The following is a 21,149-nucleotide window of genomic DNA, read 5'->3' on the forward strand; positions in this document are numbered from 1 at the left end:
CATCAAGTGAAAATGGACGTTCTCTGGTTCCTTTGAAACGAGTGGCTAGCCTTTGTCGTTGTCTCTTTGCTTGGCCCTCGTTGACTTTGGGGCCCTCGTTGACTGCTTCCTTTGTATGTACCCCAGGCTCTGCACTACTTTTCTCATCGTTGCATGGTGATGACCATACTTCCGTCCCATCCACCTGTACGATACACCAGGCCTTGATGACATTCTGCGTGCAAGGGACCGCCTTTGGTTTTTATCCAAAGTAATCCTTGGGCGTCCACTTCCCGCATTCCTTTTTGACCCTTGTCTACTCTTGACCCTTCCTATTGTTTTATAAACCCACGACCTGGCATATCCAAGCCCTACGAACTTCTTCACCACTTCCGCAACTGGAACATCAGGGTGCAGTTCAAGGAACAATTCAACTTTTTTTTGCCTTTCCTCTTGTTCCGACGCAGCCATGGCTCTGCACGTGTCTGTTTCCTTCTGAGTCTTCCCTGTTTACCTGTCAAGATATCACTGTACACGTAGGCGTGGCTACGCCCACCACCCTGTTCCATATAGCAGTGTTGCCACCCATTAAACTTTGTCTCTTTTTTTTTTGAGCACACGTTATAGCCAAAGTTCCTCTAAAAATTGTCGCGTGTGTTCTTTAGATTCTGAAACACTGTATTTTTGGATAGCGCACATATTAGTTTCTAGGAGAAGTCTTAACCCGAATACGATAGGTAGGGTTGCGCACGAGACAAGATTTGAGGCTGTCTCGTCTCGAAAATGTGTTGTAAAAGTGATGTCTCCACTCGAAAAATATATTCTTTTCTATTGGAAAAGCTGTGTCTCGACTCGAAATTTGTCACGAAAATTCTGTCTCGACTCGTCTCGTGCGCATCCCTAACGATAGGTCCCATAATTTTACAGCTATGGACCCTTAAAGCCACGAATCTAGGATAGGATCAAGGGAGCGACTAAATCACAGTTTGCCGCTTTATCCTGTGTAAAGCACGATTGAAGCCTATTTTATCCAGTTTATACCTGAGTGTCAAGAGGGCTGTAGCTCCCCTTGTTGAGTTGAATTGATTTTGAGTTCAACGTCCCTTTCAGCAGCGAGGCTATATGAGACGTGGACCTACTGATTAACGTGGAATCCGAACAACATGTGCTCCCGCTGGGAATCGAACCCGTGTCTCCCACGCTAAAGGCGCGTATGCTACCCGCTTAGCCACGGAGGAGCCCAGCTCCTCTTCGATCCGCACCTGTATAATATATATATAAAACTGTTTTTGAGTGATTAGTTTCTTCAAAATTATCCCTACTTCTCGGTTCGGTTTGATATTGAATAAGCTGTGAGCCAAGCCGCACAAGTCGTTGACGACCGTAGACCCAGGCAGAACAGTTTTAAACATGTTTGCCTGGCACGCTATAGCTTTTAACAAATTTTAGTCCAAGCACGAATACTTGCTCCTCCGGAACTCAAACCCAGAACCTCGTGAACGATGTCCTTGTGTCCTAGATTTCACGACTACCGAAATCGGCACACAACTAGTTCTTAGTATTAACACGCAAACCGCCTATCTTTCATGTTTAATTCCAGAGTTTAATAATAATAATAATACTAATACTAATACTAATAATAATAATAATAATAATAATAATAATAATAATAATAATAATAATAATAACAATAAGTTGTACTGCAAATAGCAACATTGATAATAATTATACTGTTTATGTAGAATAACTTGAAACTACACACAAGATTTGGCTCCATTTGGCTCGTTTTGGCTCGACTCGACTCGAAACTCGGACTCGAAACTCGATGTAAATTCGAGTCGAGTTTCGAGTCGAGTTGGAAAAAAATTTTCGAGTCGAGTTCTCGAGTCGAGCTAAAAGATGTCTGTTTCGAATCGATTCATGGCGAATCGAATTTAAAAAGAACTCGCTCGAACTCGATCCTGTCCATCCCTAACCACTGCCCCTGAGTGCAGTAGTAATGTCAGAAATCAGGCCCAGGCCACGAAGCTCAAGGAATGGGGTCCTGACGTTATGGGCTCGGTCCCTTCTATTAATCTATTAAACATGAAGTTTTGGGACGGCGTTGACGACATTTGAGAGGTTTTGATCCCTTGAGCACAATTGTGATATCAGAAATCGATCCTTAGGCTTAAACCTCAAGAAACTGAGTCCGCAACTTTTAGACACAAGTTCTTTCTATTCCTCTTTTAAACATTGGGTTGTTGGACGCGGATGGTAACATTGGAAAGATCCTAGTCGTTTGAGGACAGCGTAATCCCCCGAAATCGGTTCCTGGAATCAAAAAGGCAAAAATGAGGTCCCGAATCGGCTCAATATCAATACCTCGTTGCGCAAGATAGAACAACATTTATAGCCGGTTTTATCTCGCGTAATAAAATACTGAGACTGAACCACAGCAAAGGTTTCCATCACAACCCAAATGCTTGGGACCGAATCTGATTTCTGACATCACCGCAATGCTCAAGGGACTAACACCTCTCCAATGATTAAAGCAAGTCAACGATGATAGAAGAATTGGTTGAATGAAATGTGGGAGAAAGCGGGAGTACCCTGGAAAAACCCACGGATACGACCTTGTCCACCACAAACTTACTAGGCCTAGAATCCAATAAATAAGGACCACATGCAGCAGAGCTGTACCACTGAGCTACCGCGCCCAACGATTAAAGCGTCAATGATAATAGAGAAATTGGTGGAATGAAAGGTAGGAAGAAGCGGGAGTACACTGAGAAAACCAAGAGTACGATCTTGTCCAAAACATACTTACTTCACCGGGGATCGAAACAATAAAGACCCCACGCACCAGAGGAAGCGTTCTACCACTGAGCCACCGCTCCCAATGATTAAAGGAAGCAAATCATAATAGAGGAATTGGTGGAATGAAAAGTGGGAAGAAGCACGAGAACCCTGAGAAAACCCACGGATACGATCTTGTCCACCAAAAACTAACTTGACCCACCAGGGGAAGCGCTCTACCACTGAGCCACGGCACCCAATGATTAAAGGAAGTAAATGATAATAGAGGAGTTGGTGGAATGAAAATTGGGAAGTAGCGGAAGTACCTGGAGAAAACCCATGGATACGATCTTGTCCACAAGAAACTTACTTGGCCGGCAATCGAAAGAAAAAGGATCCCACACACAAGAGGAAGGGTGCTACCACTGAGCCACCTCGCCCAATGATTCCAGAAAGTGAATGATAAGAGAAGAATTGATTCAATGAAATGTGGGAAGAAGCGAGAGTACCCTGAGAAAACCCACGAATACGATCTTCTCCACCACAAACTTACTTTGCCCACCAGAGGAAGCGCTCTACAACTGAACCATTGCACCCAATGATTAATACGTTAGCCGCCAAGCCATATTTCGGGGTATTTTGTATCCCACTATTTGTGCATCAGAATTATGCACATGGCGGCCAGTCAACGATAATAGAGGTATTGGTGCAACGTAATGCGGGAGAAAGCGGGAGTACTGTGACAAAACCAACGGTGCGATCTTGTCCACCTTAACCTTACTTGTTCCACCAGAGAAAGAACTCTACCACAGAGCCACGGTGCCAAATGATTGAAACAAGTCAATGATAATAGACGAATTGGTGGAATGAAATGTAGGAGGAAGCGTAAGAACTATGAGAAAACCCATGGATACGATCCTGTCCGACACACAAGTTACTTGGCTACGGATCGAGACATTAAGGACACCACGCACGAGACGAAGCGCTCTACCACTGAGCCACCGCGCCCAATGATTCCAAAAAGTAAATGATAATAAAAGAATTAATTCAATAAAACGTGGGAAGAAGCGGGAGTACCCTGAGAAAAAACACGAATAGATCTTCACCACAAACTTACTTTGCCCACCAGAGGAAGCGCTCTACCACTAAAGCATTGCGCCCAATGACTAAAGTAAGTCAATGATAATAAAGGTATTGGTGGAACGTAATATGAGATGAAGCGAGAGTACACTGACAAAAGCCACGGGTACGATCTTGTCCACTTCAACCTTGCTTTGCCCACCAGAAGAAGCGCTATACCTCTGAACCATTGCGCCCAATGATTAATACGTTAGCGGACAAGCCATATTTCGGGGTATTTTGTATCCCACTATTTGTGCATCAGAATTATGCACATGTGGGCCAGACAACGATAATAGAGGTATTGGTGCAACGTAATGCGGGAGAAAGCGGGAGTACCCTGACAAAACCAACGGTACGATCTTGTGCACCTCAACCTTACTTGCTCCACCAGAGAAAGAACTCTACCACAGAGCACCCGTTGCAAATGATTGAAGCAAGTCAATGATAATAGAGGAATTGGTTGAATCAAATTTGGGAGGAAGCGGGAGGATACTAACAATACCCACAGATACGATCTTGTACACCACAAACTTATTAGGCCCACCAGAAGAAACGTTCTACCACTGAGACACTGAGCCCTTTTATTGAAGATAGTCAATGATAATAGAGATATTGGTGGAACGTAATATGGGAGGAAGCGGGAGTACCGTGAGAAAACCCACAGATACGATCGTGTCCACTACAAATGTATTTGGCCCACCAGAGGAAGCACTCTACCACTAAGCCACAGTGTCCAATCATTAGAGTAAGTAATTGATTATAAATTAATTGGTGGGAGGAAGCAGGAGTATCGTGACAAAAACCATGGACAATATCTTTTCCTACACAAACCTACTTGGCCCACCAGATTAAGCGTTCTACCACTCAGCCACCCTGCCCAATGATTAAAGCAAGTCAATGAAAATACAGGAGTTGCTGGAATGAAAAGTCACTGCGCCCAATGATTGAAGGAAATCAATGATAATAGAAGAATTGTTGGAATGAAACATGGGAGGAAGCTGGAGTACCCTGAATAATCCCACGAATACAATCTTGTAAACAACAAACTTATTTGGATCAGCAGAGCATGCGCTCCACCACTGAGCCACCGCGCCCAATGATTAAACAAAATCAATGATGGTAGAGAAATTGTCGGAATGAAAATTAGGAAGGAACGGGAGTACTCTGAGTAAACCCATGGATAGGATCTTGTCCATTAGAAGCTGAATTGGCACACCACACGAAGCGCTCTACCATGAGCCACTGCGCCCAATGATTGAAGCAAATCAATGATAATAAAAGAACTGGTGCAATGAAAAGTGGGAAGAAGCGGGAGTAACCTCAGAAAACATACGGATACAATCTTGTCCATCAAAAACTTACTTGGTTCACCAGAGGAAGCGTTCTACCACTGAGCAACAGCGCCCATTGATTAAAATAAGTCAATGATAATAGAAGAGTTGGTGGAATGAAATGTGGGAGCAAACGAGAGTACCCTGAATAATCCCACGAATGCAATCTTGTAAACCACAAACTTATTTGGACCACCAGAACAAGCGCTCCACCACTGAACCACCGCGCCCAATGATTAAACTAAAGCAATGATGGTAGAGAAATTGGTGGAATTGAAAGTAGTAAGGAACGGGAGTACTATGAGTAAACCCACGGATACGATCTTGTACACAACAATCTTACTTGGCACACCACACGAAGCTCTCTACCATGAGCCACTGCGCCCAATGATTGAAGCAAATCAATGATAATAGAAGAATTGGTAGAATGAAATGTGCGAGGAAGAGGGAGTACCCTGAAAAATTCATGGATACGATCTTGTCCAGTACAAATTTAGTTGGCCCACCAGAGGAAGCCCTCTACCTCTGAGCCACCGTGCCCAATGATTAATGTAGGTCAATGATAATAGAGGAATTGTTGGAATGAAAAGTGGGAAGAAGCGGGAGTAACCTCAGAAAATACACGGATACGATCTTGTACTTCACAAACTTACTTGGCCCACCAGAGGAAGCGATCTACCACTGACCCACTGCGAACAATGATTGAAGCAAGTCAATGATAATAGAAGAATTGGTGGAATGAATTGTGGGAGGGAGCGGGAGTACCCTGAAAAAACTCTCTGGTACTAGTTTGTCCAGCTCAAGTTTATCACGCAGCGGATCGAAACAGTAAGGACCCCACGCACCAGAGGAAGCGTTGTGCCACTGAGCCACCGTGATCAATGTTTGAACGAAGTCAATGATAAAAGAGGAATTGGTGGAGTGAAAAGTGGAAAGAAGCGGAAGTACTCTGAAAAAACCCACAGATACGATCTCATCCACCTCAAACCTAATTGGTCCACCAGAAGAAGCTCTCTACCAGTGAGCCACTGCTCCCAATGATTGAAGCAAGTCCACGACAATAGAAGAATTGGTGGATTGAAATGTGGGAGCAGTCGGGAGTACGCAGACAAAACCCTCAGATACGATCTCATCCACCTCAAACTTAATTGGTCCAGCAGAGGAAGCGCTGTACCACTGAGCCACCGCAATGATTAAAACCAGTCAATAATAATAGAGGAATTTGTGGAATGAAAAGTGGAAAGAAACGGAAGTACCCTGAGAAAAACTATTGATATGATCTTGTCCACTACAAATTTCTTTGGGTGGGGATCGAAAGAATAAGGATCCCACTCAAAAGAGGAAGCCCTCTACCACTGAGCCATCGCATGCAATGGATAAAGCAAGTCAATTATAATAGAAGAATTGATGGAGTGAAAAGTGGCAAGAAGCGGGATTACCCTGAGAAAAGCTATGGATTTGATCTTGTCCACCACAAACTTACTTGGCCCATCAGACGAAGAGCTGTACCACTGAGCCACTCTGCCCAATCATTGAAGGAAGTCAATGATAACAGAGGAGTTGCTGGAATGAATAGTGGGAAGAATCGGGAGTAACCTCAGAAAACCTACGGATAGGATCTTGTCCATTACAAGCTTACCGGCACACCACAACAAGAGGCTCTACCATGAGCCACAACGCCCGATGATTGAAGCAAATCAATGATAATAGAAGAATTGGTGGAATGAGATGTGGGAGGAAGCGGGAGTACCCTGAGTAACTCATGGATACGATCTTGTAAAGTACAAACTTACTTGGTCCACCAGAGGAGACGCTTTTACACTGAGCGATTGCGCCCAATGATTAAACCAATGAAATGATAATAGGGGAGTTGCTGAAATGAAAAGTGGGAAGAAGCAGGCGTACACTGAAAACCCACTTACACGACCTTGTGCATTATAAACTTAATTAGCCCACCACGGAAGCGCTGTACCAGTGAGCCACCGCACCCAAAGATTAATGTGAATCAATGATAATAGAGGAATTGGTGGAACGAGAAGTGGGAAGAAGCCAGGGATACACTGAGAAAACCGACGGATACGATCTTGTCCATCACAAACTTACTTGGCCCATCAAACGAAACGCTTTACCACTGACCCACTGCACCCATTGGTTCAAGCAAGTCAATGATAACGGACGAATTGGTAGAATGAAATGTGCGAGGAAGCGGGGGTATCCTGACAATACCCACTGATAGGATCTAGTCCACCACAAATTTATCGGGCAGGGGATCGAAACAGTAGGGACCCCACGCACCAGAGGAAGCTTTCTACTACTGAGCCACCGTGACCAATAATTGAGTCAAGTCAACGATAAAAGAGGAATTGGTGGAGTGAAAAGTGGGAAGAAGCGGGAGTACTCTGAGAAAACCAATGTATACGATCTTCTCCACCACAAGCTTACTTGGTTCATCAGAGGAAGCGCTTTACTACTGAGCCAACGCGCCAAATTATTAAACCAAGTCAATGAGAATAGAGGAGTTGTTGGAATGAAAATTGGGAAGAAGCGGGAATACCCTGAGAAAACTTACGGATACGATCTTGTCCAATTCAAATTTACTTGGTTGGGGATTGAAACAATAAGGACCTCACGCACAAGAGGAAGCGCTCTACCGCTGAGCCACCGTGCCCAATGAATAAAGTAAGTCAGAGATAATAGAGGGATTTGTGGAATTAAGAGCGGGAAGATGCAGGAATACCCGGAGAAAACCCATAGGTAAGATCCTGTCCAACACACAACTTACTTTGCTGGGATTAGAAAAAATAAGGACCCCACGTACGAGAGGTAGCGCTCTACCACTGAGCCACCGCGCCCAATGATTAAGGAAAGTCAGTGATAATAAAGGAATTGATGGAATGCAAAGTGGGAAGAAGTTTGAGTGCCCTGAAAAAACCCACAAATATGATCTTGTCCACCACAAACTTACTTGGCCGGAGATCGAAACAATAAGGACCCCACGTACCAGGGGAGGGGCCCTGCCACTGAACCACCGCGCCCAGTGATTACAGCAAGTCAATGATAATAGAAGAATAGATGGAATGAAAATGGCAAGAAGTGGGAGTACCCTGAGAGAACCTACGGATACGATCTTGTCCACCGCAAACTTATTTGGAGGGGGATCGAAAGAATAAGGACCCCACGCACTAGAATTAGCGGTCTACCATTGATCCACCTCCTCCCACAACAAGAACAAGAAAATTGGAAGTTACTAGGAAACATTTTAAGAAGCAATATCTTTCAATAGTAAAGACCACTGCCCGATGATTGTCTTTTAATAACTCCATGAGCAGAATAAACTAATACGTCCGTCTTCTATATTGTCTTTTTAAACCCATGTACGTTATCCGGATATTATCCTTTATTCGTCATCTCGATGTCATCAGTTATCCGAATGTTCTATTATCCAGATATTATTCGTTATTTTATTTTTACAAATTATCCGGATATTATCCGTTACCCGTCATCCGGATCTTATCCGTTATCCGTCATCCGGATATTATCTGTTATCCGTCATGCGGATAGTATCCGTTATCCGGATATTATCCGTCATTCGTTATCCGGTTATTATCCGTCATCCGTTATCCGGATATTATCCGTTATCCATCATCCGTTTTTTTATCCGTCAACCGGATATTGGAAATCCGGTAAGTTTCTATCCGATATCAGAATAAAAAATTATCCTGATGTGGCCATCCCCAATCAGCATCGTCAGGACCATACACGAAATAAATGTCTTCAAGGTCTGCTACACAAGAGCGGGGCGGATCCAAGGGGCGATCGTGGCGATTGCCCCCCAGAAAGGGGATATTTCGTATTTTATATACAGATAAAAACCATTCCAAAGTTTGGAGCTGTTTAAAGTAGCTCTAAGTACGAGTATTATCAACCACCGGGCAACCAAAAGTCCATCGTAGATCCGCCTCTGGACAAGAAAATAGGAAACACTTACTATTCACATTCAGTTGGCACATTTCAACAAATAAACAATATTTTCATTCACATTCATCTACTACTGCATTCTCATGAACTCTTACGACTTTTTATGTTTAAAAATAATTATTCATTTTTCAATAATTGTAAATGCTTATAATTCAGTAATTTACCATGAATAGAGTCAACTAGATGTGTTTGTGTAACGAACAAATAACAACATGAACTGTGAAATATCTTCTCACAAACTGTCGAGAGTTGAGAGTCGACAAACTTTACTCTTTCGTTTGCCGATTACCTCGAAACCGCGATAGCAAGAATTAGCCCAGGATAGGGGACTTATATTAAGAAAATGAGAATCTCAGGAAAATGCAGAAGTCTTTTAGTCTAAATGAAATCTCTGGGGAAAAAAAGGAATGAAATCTCTAATCTCTAGTTCTCTTAGTCTTGTAGCTCTTCGTCAGTACCAAAGTACTGATAGAAATATGGGCAATGAATTATGACTATTTTCTAGAACATTCCACTATAATATCACAGGAAATTCATCTTCCGGCTTGCTTGTTTGTGAAAATTTATAGAATGTATTGGTATACTATCTAAAGTATGTGTGATAACAATCAGAAACAGAAGTAAAAGGTAAACTACATTAATAGTTTTCTGTTAATTTTTGTATTCAAGGGGAGACGGAAAACAAACTTTTATCTTAACATTTATTTTCTTAATTTTCTATTCGGGTTAACAGCCTTCCCCCTCAACATTGAATACGGAAAGGGAGAAATTATTTAGAATGTGATTGTTGATTCCAGTATATTTGACGCATCACTTCTCGGACCTGGGCCTGTGATATGTCGATACATCGCTATCGTCGATATCAATATTATCATATATCAACATTCGATATCGCGAATATATGGACATGAATATATCATTCTAAATTTTCGATATCGCTATTCGGAGGCCGGCGAGGTATAAGGGGCCCCTAAGACTTGCGATGGATGAAGAAATTAAACTTACTTTTTACAATATTGTTTTCTAATCATAATATCTTTATTACCTCAAATTGCAATGTAAATACATTCACTTGCTAATTTGCAATATTATATGGTATAATTTCTTAGTCGCCAGAACTTTTCGGTTCCCTGAAAAAAAAGAAACAAAAAATCACGTGCAAAAGCAAGTGCTTCGAACTTTGAACTAGAATTTACCATAAGAAAGTTTTTTTATTCCTCTCTTGGAGTTTTCCACCCCTTTTGGCCTTTGGGACCGCTCATTGACAAAACGTGCAAACATGATCGCTATATGCATTCATGCTCTTAGACAGAGTCAGAAATTTTGAAATGGAAACGACTTTTTAATTATTATTATTATTATTATTATTATTATTATTATCATTTTTATTATTATTATTATTATTACAATGGGGTTTACAACTAGGGTCCCATTTCTTTATCTAGCATGGGAGCGCCGGAAGTCTGCTCCGCCACTGGTGTTCCTGTGTCGCCACTGGTGGTTCTGTGTTTGTCTCTTTTTCGTTTCGTTTAGCTATTTGTTTTTGTGTTGTTAGGCTTTTATATGAAACCTTTATATTATATAACTTTTTTCTTTTTATGAGTTTTTTTGGGTCGGTTGGGGGGAATGACAGAAATGCTTTCTTCTTATATCTGTTTCTTACCAATCATCTTGTTTGAACTGCTTAAGTAAGTCCTTTTGTAACTTTTGATGTCATCCAACTCCGTGACATTAATAAAATTGTCATTCTTAACAATTTGTTTTATTCTCTTATTTGCAGTTTGCCACACTGATATATTTGTGTCAAAATTGAGGTTTAGTCCAACGCATTTCGAATTTGCAACCAACCAAACCGCCGAGCTTTTTGGGTTGCCAGCTATTGCAGGAAAAGGAGAATTGCAGGTGGTAATGCACTTTTGGAGTCGTGTATACATGATTGCCAGAATAGAAGTAGTAACAAGAGTTCTTTCTTATAAATTGTCTGTTTGCTGTCCAAAGTTAAATGGAAGAAATAATACCGGTTCAATTGAAGTATGTGTTGGTAACAGGTGTGTGTTGTAAAGGGAAGTGAATTCCTCATGGAATAGTTTTCCAGAACTTGACACCTTATGGGAAAGCCATGACCGGGGGTCTGGGGGCGGAGCCCCCAGCGAGCTTTAGCGAGTTACACCTCTAAAATCGGAATAGTAATCGGGTTTTATATTCGTTTTTTAGTATCATTAAGGAAATGATGTTTTCTTATTTAATTGTAATAAGAAATGAGAAGGACACCATTCTAATACACCGAGCTTTAGCGAGTTTCTTTATACGGCCTAAGACAAATATCTGTCATTTTTAAAGAGAGCAGTAACATGGCAAGTATACATAAATCGAAACCTCTGCTGAGCTAATACTCACAGAACAGCATATTAACATTTTGATTTTGTCTTATGCCTAGAGGCATTGACAAGGTCAGTACAACATTGTCTGTTAACGTGTACAACAGAATACTATACAGTTGTCCAGTGCTCAGTGAAACAGCATACATCGAAATAATGAGTGGATTCTGGCTGTTAGCAAATTAAAAAGTACTCTTTTATGAGCTGTTGGAGCAACCAACTCCACATACTGATAGAAATGGAAGCTATTGTTTGAAAAAGAAGAGATTTAAATGCTTCAGCAAAGTAAAAATATGCTTCATAGCAATTGAATCCCGACTATGAAGAATTATGACCGCAGCGAGGTTCGTACACGGAGTCCATGACTTCGTTAGTAGTCCATGACTTCACCGTCTGAGCAGCGACTATTTGCTTGTTTTGTCTGGTATATCAATGCATTTCGGTCACCACTTTGGAATGTGAATATTGAAATAATTAGAATGATTTGATCGACAGTTTGAACAGTCCACTATTGCAACCCTAGATGGGCATTACAACATTACGCAAACCCTATTTTATATACAACCATTATTATATATTTCATTTTGATAAACTTACTCCTATGATAACACTACGAATTTCCTAATTAAGTTCAATGTATAGATAATTGTTTAGTTGAGTTAATTTTGAGTTTAGCGTCCTTTTCACCAGCGAATGGATGTGAGACGGGACCTACTGATTAACATGGGATCCGAACCACATAAGCTACCGCCGGAATCGTACCAGGGTCTCCCGCAGCAAAGGTCTAGATAATTGTGTCTTATATCGCAGCTAATATCAACTTTGTGGTGGACAAACAGCTTGCTTATGGGTTTTCTCGATGTTTTTCCGTTTCCTCCCACTTTCTTCATTCCACTATTTCATTCACTTCTCATCATCACCGTTTCCTTTAGCCTAACCGGCATAAACGTGGGACGTAAAACTAAAGATTTCATTTCATGTTTCTTGCTATAATGTATAAAGTAACTAAACATTTGATGTAAATAAAATGGAAACCTAAGATATTGCAGATTACTGAAATTGCGATTTAATTCAATTCCAAGCATTATACATCTATATGATTGTTCAAGTTGCTTTATAAAGATGCAGATTATGAATTATACTAATTTTTTCAATGAAATGAAATTAAATATTTAAGTTAGACTTCCCATGTATATGTGAGCTAGGTAAAGGAGACGGTGATGATGAGGAATGAATGAAAATTGTGGAACGAAGAAAGTGAGAGGAAACAGGCGAACCCTGAGAAAACCCACGCACACACGGTCTTTCTCCAGCACAAATCTCACTTTGTGCAAGCTGAGATCGAACCAACGACCCCATGCACCAGAGCTGAACGCTCTACAATTAAGCCACCCCAGCCTTTAAAAAATACAACAAAATTACTCTGCTCTCCCCCTCTCTCTCTCTCTCTCTCTCTCTCTCTCTATATATATATATATATATATATATATATATATATATATATATATATATATAGATAGATAGATAGATAGATAGATAGATCAGGAACATGAATAATTTTTATTTTGGACGTATGGTTTCAAGTTGGTATTTAACACAGAATTATGATCTTAATGAGATGAGTTTAACGTCCTTTCAAAAAGTAAAACTGTATGAGACGTTGACGTATTGATTAACGTAAAAACCGATCTACGTGGTTTTCCGCCAGGTGGTGATGATGATTTTGATGCAGCGTTCATTTATGTCACACATAAACTTCGGAAGACACTGCCCCATATTTAGGAACGTTTTGATGTCAGCAATCATACGCTAAAGTGTGGACGTCTACTGCTTTTTGAAAACAAACATTTTGTACCAGGTTGGCAACATTGTCAACCAAATAAGCTCAAATGTTGATTAGTTTCATTCTCTATGTTAGTATAAATGTATTTGCACAGGCATAATTCCACTTGATTGTGTTATTCCTGTAATATGGAACATTTCCATTTACTTTCCCATAGTGAGATATTGTAGGGACTTGACACGTGAACACCCTGTATCTCGGAAACGAAGCGGCATCAGAGTCATGTTTAGAGGAACATTTTTACTTATTTGGATGTGTTCAATCAACTTGTCACTTTTGGCCATGCATTAATGATACAACCTGTATATACAGTATATATACAGGGTCAGTCAAAAGTCCTTGGACACCTGCATAAGATTGAAAATTGACGGGAAAAGTAAAAAGTGATGATGCGAACAGAGGTTTGACGAGAGGCCGCAACTTTTGGAGTGTATGCCATTCATGGCCGCCATCTTGAAATCCGCTGTTTTGGATTCAAGTCATTTTTTAAATGGGAAGGGGCGTGTATGACACATCAAATAACACTAGTTTGAGCTCAGGAATTTAGTGGTGTAATTTGTTGTTTTCTATCTTGTACAGTTTAGAAGTTATTAATGTTCAAAGTGGGAAATTACCTTGATACTGACCCAGTTCTCTCTTTGTTCCATGTGATCTAAAATGGGTCTGACATTTAAATAGAAGATCGGAATCATCCTTATATCAAGGGAATGCAGCTACCGAACAATAGCAGCTGACTACAACAGACGGCACTCAGACAGAGAACCGGTATCGCACAGCACGACGGCTCACGTGATCACCAAATTCCGGGAGACGGTCTCTGTTCAAGATAGCGCACGTAGTGGGCGACGAGAGACTGCCGCTAATGAGGAAACTTCAACGGCGGTTGTTGCGTCGTTTTTGAAAAGTCCTAAACGATTTACCCGTCGTGTTTCCCTAGCATGTGCAATAAGCCAATCCTTCGTTGTCCGGATATTGCACGCCAATGAGTGGCATCCTTACCAACTGCACATGCAACATAAACTGAACGAGGATGACCCTGATCGCCGGTAGGAGTTCTGTATGTTGGCTACTGAACAACACGAACTGGATTTTGCGTTTGCCAAGGGTATACTGTTCAGCGACGAGGCGTATTTCACTTTGAACGGGGAGCTTAATCGACATAATTGTCGACACTGGTGTGACGCAACTCCGAACTGGATTGACCCGAGTCGAGAACATAGTCCAGCGAAGGTGATAATGTGGCGTGGAATATCGGACACCAGCATCATGGGCCATTTTTCATTTAAAAAACCTTAACTGCACCACAATATCTGTTACTGCTGCATTTCCTTGTGTTCCCTGCCACACTGAACGCTGACGGCATTTTCCCATCTTATTTTCAGCACAATGGAGCCCCTCCACCCTATGGACTTTGTGTCCGTGAATGGTTGGATGAACAACTGCCAGGGAAGTGGATCGGTCGCCGTGGTCCCGTGGAGTGGCCGAGCAGATCCCCTGACTTAACGCCCCTTAATTTTTATCTATAGGGACATCTTAAGCAGATAGTGTATGCCGAGACAATCCGTGATTTGAGACACCTGGAGGAACGCATCCAACAAGCCTGTGAACAAATTTCAGGAGACATTCTCCTCCGTGTGCAGTCAGAGTGGTTGCGGCGACTACAGTTGTGCATTGCACGGAATGGACAACACGTAAAACATCTGTTGTAGCATTCAGTATCAAGGTAATTTCCCACCTTTGAACATTAAGAACTTCTAAACTGTACAAGATAGAAAAAAATTAAACCACTAAATTCCTGACACTGCAAGCCAGTGTTATTTGATGTGTCATACACCATTCTTCCTATTTAAAAAAAATGACTTGAATGCAAAATGGCGGATTCCAAGATGGCGGCCATGAATGACATACACTCCAAAAGTTGCGGCCCCTCATCAAACATCTCTTCCCATCAATAATTTTTTTACTTTTCCCGTCAATTTTCAAACTTAGGCAGGTGTCCCAGAACTTTTGACTCACCTGGGATATATATATATATATATATATATATATATATATATATATACATATCGGGTGATTCAATAAGAACTTACCAGGCCTATATTGCAGGTAATATTCAAACAAAAAATTGAATCACCAAATCGTATGTGCAGAATGCAATAAAAATAGTAGCGGTACCAGTGGCGTCTCGTGAATACCTCTAACGGAGGGCAACTTCAAAATTTGCAATGGAAAATGGCATAACTGTTGGAATCGTTCGAAAGGACATTAAATGTCATGCAACTTTTAGAGGACAAACTTTGTCATATCCTTTCCCATTTAGCCGCTAGAGGCGTTGTTACATACTTGTATCTGACACCTTGGTACCTTGGCATATTCTCTCTCGTTGACAGCAACAGTGTCGCATTATTGGGTGAAAGTCAGATGGTGCGAAGGTGTTTCCTCTCGACGTTTCTTCCATTGTGTGTTTGTTTCAATGGAGGCATAACCAGCCCTTATTTCCATGTCAAATTTTGCAGATGACCCCCGATATTTTGATATTCACGATACGCCACTACTCTCGCTACTTTTTTTTATTGGATTCTACATATACGATTTGGTCATGCAATTTTTTTGTTTGAAGGCTCTACGTGCAGTATTAGCTGCGATATAGGCCTAGTACGTTCTTATTGAATCACCCGGTATATATATAAAATTTGTATATTCCAAATATATCTTTGTAGAAGAACGTAAACAGGATATAATTGTTTGATATTGTATAAGATCACAGCCAGCAAAAAAATTAAACACAAAGTGTGAGAGAGATGAAACGCGGCATAAAAGATACCTCAAATTGGCATAGTTGCTTGTGGGCAACGTATCATATTTCATTTATTGTAAACAATAAATTCATTTTCACTCTAAATTCTGGATTTAGTACCTAAAATATGCAAACCACCAGAATTTGAAATTTTTAACACAGCTCGTTCACGTTTCACCAACTATAGGTATTATATACGCGCCGTAGTTGATTCAAAATAAAGGAGTTTTGTATTTTGTTTTCAAAAAATATGTAATGTAGATAATTTAGTGAATACGATGATATAATGCCCTGCGAGTCCTCAATTACATAATCCTGTTTTGCCAATCAATTCGACTATAAACGAGCTACTGTTTAGAGCGAATAGAAAAAAACTATTTACGCAAGCCAGAGTATGTAACGCTTTAGGTGAATGGTTAGCGTTGTGATTTGCCGAGTTCCTGGCCTGCGTTCGATTGTAGGCCCCGCTCCCTTTTCACTTTTTAAAATGTTTCATTTACAAGGATGAGCACTAGTTGAATGCTGCTAAACGAAGATAATCTCCAGTGGAGAAATTCAGTCATTATGTAATCCTGAAAATAAAGGAAGAAAAATGAATCGAGAAAGCGAATTATGGAGTTAATTCTGTTAATGGTTCTATATTTAATATTATCCTTTAATTTCGTGCATTTTTAAATTGTTGTTAATTGACACTATATTCTCCCCTTTTCTCCTTGTGTCTAAATGTGTAAATTTTCACTAATATTATACACCTCAAGAACCTTCAGTTCTATTTGAAACCTAAGGGGAAATACGCTTAGTACGGTTAAGTTCTCCAACTCATTTGAGAGTTATCGAATTTTGTTTTGTTAATATTCACAAATAAATTACTGCGTACCAATATTTAACATTTTCAAGAGTCATTTAACGAATAATGAAATCGGACCAGTTCTTCTTTCGAAGTAGTATTATGTATCAATCAGTGGCACCGGAACCAAGGAGCTCAGGCCCTGTTAGACCCCCAAAATTTTCATTGGAGGCTGGGGTCTTGCCCCGAATGATCGATCCATATTGTAATTGATTTGCAGGTAGGACTATTGTTAATAGTTTCTAAACTCAGCGCAAGACTTTGTGTTTACTTTAAAAAACGTAACCTACTACATATACCGCATAACCTATCCGTATATTATTTGATGCGCATGTATGTATAGTCATTTGAAGTGAGTTAACTTGTTTATAATCTCTCATTTGAGTAAATTATAAGATTATTTACGTCCCCTGACTGTTATCTTCTCATCGGCGCCTCTGGTGTCCGTATGTTTTTTCTGGTATTGTTCTGTTTACTGTGAGTACACGTATCCAAATACTCCCTTTTGTCATTTCGTCAGGCAGCGTTTCTCGTCACTCCTGCAGAAAAACACTCTTTACGATTTGTCCTTTTGACAGTTGGTCCATACTTCATGGGCCTGTTCTAGCTACTCTACCAGGCGTAATTAATCTTGGAGCAGGCGTTAGTTGGGTTGCCTATCTCACGGACTTTGTACATCAACAATTTGTTTGGCCCTCTGTACATGTGTGATAGAAAAATACTACAGACACGATGATAAATTTAGTGTATTCTGTCATATGTAGTTTATAAATAAACAGCATGTATAAAAACTGTTCGTTTCTCTCATACGTTTTAGGAGATTCATAATTTTGAAATTAATAGTTAATTTCCTCCTATTGTAGCATCCATTGCTGTTAGTGGTGGTGCCCAAATAACGGAAAATTCTCCCGAAGTTGTAATTTCCTACTATGTACACAGTGGAGCTATTTGAGCCTTCAGAGAGCAAATTGTTCTTTCTGAGTTTGGGATACAATTAATTTTAATCAATAACACAATAGTACACTAATTAAGAACATTAGAATCTAATCATATCAGAAAGCCTTGAACTCTACCCAAAGAATGACGCAATAGGTGATATACCAAAATTTGAAAAAAGAACTAATTATTTGCGCAAATGTCTTCGTTATGTTGTACATTTTAAATACATTACCACTATCATCCATGAATATAGGTTACCCCCAACCCTAGAGGAAAAGTTGGTAAATTGAAAATCTACGTATTTTCCCATAGATTAGACCCGAGAATTTTATATTTATATATTTTATTAACTATTTCATTTTACCTTTACTTCTGCTATTGTATTTATATCTCTTTCCACTAACAAATTGCTTCCGAATATAGCAGCAACTAGTACAATCAATGCCAATGCCTAAAGAAAAGAAAATATTATTATTATTACCTGAAAATATAATTCAAAAATACACTTCACATTGTTATAAATTCTTAAATTGTAATAATGCTACCAAACAAGCTAAAGTTTACTGTCGGTAAAGTTCAACTTTGGCCAGCCAGAAATTGCGGCCTAGGTCCTCTGACAAAATGTTAATGGAAACAATAAAGAAAGAAAGATAAAAACTAAAACAGAAGAAAGCTAAATAATTCCGTAGATCACTGGTTATTATGCTGCCAACACACGCCTCTCTTTCATCCTCCCATCACTGAGTTAATTTTTTCGATAGGGTCCTTTTTCTACTGGACTTGGACCAGGCCCATCTTTCCTATGGTCTTTTAATGTTGGAAACTGTGATTTAGTTTGTGCCTTGACTTTGGGACTTTCCTTCAATATATTGAGTTATTGGGGCCGTTCTTTCATTACATTGAACCATTGGGGCTCTGGGCCTTTTTTTCATTATGCTGGGCAGTTCGGAACTGGGCCATTTTCATTATGTTTGGCAGTTGGGCCAAGGGACTTTTTTGTTATGTTGGGCAGTCTTTCATTATTTTGATCAGTTGGGGCCCTTCCTTCATTACAGTGAGCAGTTGGGGCCCTAGACCCGTTTTTCATTATGTTGGACAGTGGGGCCCTGGTACGTTTTTCATTATGTTGGACAGTTGCAGCCCTCTCATTGTTGGAGACTGGTGCCTGGTTTGTAGCTGGGCCCATATTTATCCACAGGCTAGTTGGTCCTTTATGCATGTTAACACATTTGATAACTCAAAAATGGGAAAACAGCACATTTTTAAAAAATGTATTTATTTTTGCCTAGTCCAAATATCAAGTTCATTTAAAACAGAAAACACGTTTCGTTTTTTGGAATTTTCTGCTGGAGCTTATACTACAGTGCTGACATGGATTTTTTTCGCCAGCATAAATACGATAATTGTATCCAGCTGTGGAATAATAGTGTTTTATCACAATCATGTCCAGTAGACATAATGCCAATAAAGTACAAGATTGAAAATAATGTTGTAGGTAATTACTACAGTAGATCCAAAATAACGTGATTGCTAATCAGAAGACAATGCACAACGTTTTAGAGTAGCGCCTGCTCAGAAAAGACGTAGCCCTGCAGTCAGCAATGCCTCTTCCTTATAGGCCAAGTTATTATTTTTGCGTCTACTGTATGAGATTGATTCGCGTTACGTCACATAGTGGATGCTATAAAGGAGTTAAAGCATTACTGGAGAAGGATAATCCTGAAATTATTTACACCCACCGCATGGCACATGCTCTTAATTTGATTATGACAAATTTAACTGAGTAGATCCCTGAAGTTTCGAACGTCTTTGGTGTGGTTCAAACCAGTGTTGTGTTCCTGTCTGAATCCTACAAAAGAATGGATGCTTGGAAGAAAATGATTGATGGGCATAACAGACTATGAAAACTTCAAAAGGTTGGTGCAACACGATGGTGGAGCAAGACCAAGGTACTAAATAATATAATCGACACTAACGAGCTTCGCTACGAAACATGAAGCCAAAACGAGGACGACTGTCCATCATCATCAATGTTTCTTACATTTTTATTGTTCCTCAATGATGATGTACAGGACAAGCGTTTTGATGCGAAATCGAAATTTCAAGCTGAGACTTTGCTGAATAAATGGACAGAATTTAACACCGTAATGATGAGGTCTGTGTATCAGGACTTGTTTACAGAAACGGAGCCTGTTTCAAAATACCTGCAGTCTCACGAATTGGATTGAGTATCTTAGGGCCTGAAAACTTGTAAACAATTTGCAGCAGCAGTTTCAGAAGAAAATAGAGGCAAAAGATGTCTGTTTAATGCTTTAGGAAAATACAAAATACTCGTATTTTGTGAGAAGATAAATCAGTAGCTTGCACAATCTAGTGTAGAGATAGAAATGGAAGAATTTCCGCTCTGATGAATCTCAAAGGAGAAGAAAATGCCAGGAGAGCTTGCAGCAGATGAACTGAGGAAGCACTTAAATGTAAATGGATATGATTTATTCAGAATAAAAAAGAAACTTCAACGAAATTCTGAAGCTGCTATATTTGTCAGTGATTTCAACAGCCAAAAGACTTACTATCTGAGCCTCAAATGCTGGATCGCAAGCACTTTTCGGAAATAAAGAATAACAATGTACCTGCAGGAGCTTTCAGAGTTGTTGCGACAGAACTAAATATAAAACAGGAGGTAATATGCAAAAACCTCCAGCAGTTCTCTGTCGTGTACACTCGGTCACAAAAAGTTCTGTTTTTTGATGACTCTGAAAAGAATGATACCCCTGAATCCGTAGAAGAGATTATGATTATGCATCTGAGCCTGGTATGCGAGATGGAATATCTTTGGACAGGATTTACGGTAAAAGCGATAATGACGCTCCAAACGACTTCTGTAAAATTTGTCATGCACAGGGAAAATTTTGTACCGATCTTTATATCAGTCTAGTTATTTCAATAATTTCTTCATTGTATACAAATATGCATTGTCTTTACCATGCACACAAGTTGCATGTAAAAGATGCTCCTCAAATTTAAAGTTGGTGAAAAGAAATTTCAGAGCTAGTTTGTCTGAAGACATTTTGGATACTTTTTTACTAATGAGTATGAAAAGAGACATGTTAAATTTAGTGTCCTTGGACGAAGTTATTCAAGAACTCTGCAATTCATC

At 40.0% G+C, this 21,149-nt stretch overlaps 1 protein-coding gene across 1 annotated transcript in view; it reads right to left on the reverse strand.

Moving 5' to 3' along the window:
• LOC145661604 (phospholipid-transporting ATPase ABCA3-like) overlaps positions 1-21,149 on the reverse strand; it is a 1,415,399-nt gene that overhangs the window by 191,150 nt on the left and 1,203,100 nt on the right. The window contains exon 16 of the mRNA XM_081726924.1: positions 18,357-18,443. Coding sequence (XP_081583050.1) covers positions 18,357-18,443 — 87 coding nt within the window. The remainder of the gene's footprint in view (positions 1-18,356; positions 18,444-21,149) is intronic.

Source organism: Thermobia domestica, chromosome 10, assembly GCF_964235325.1.
Source record: "Thermobia domestica chromosome 10, izTheDome1.hap1.1, whole genome shotgun sequence".
NCBI lineage: Eukaryota > Metazoa > Arthropoda > Insecta > Zygentoma > Lepismatidae > Thermobia > Thermobia domestica.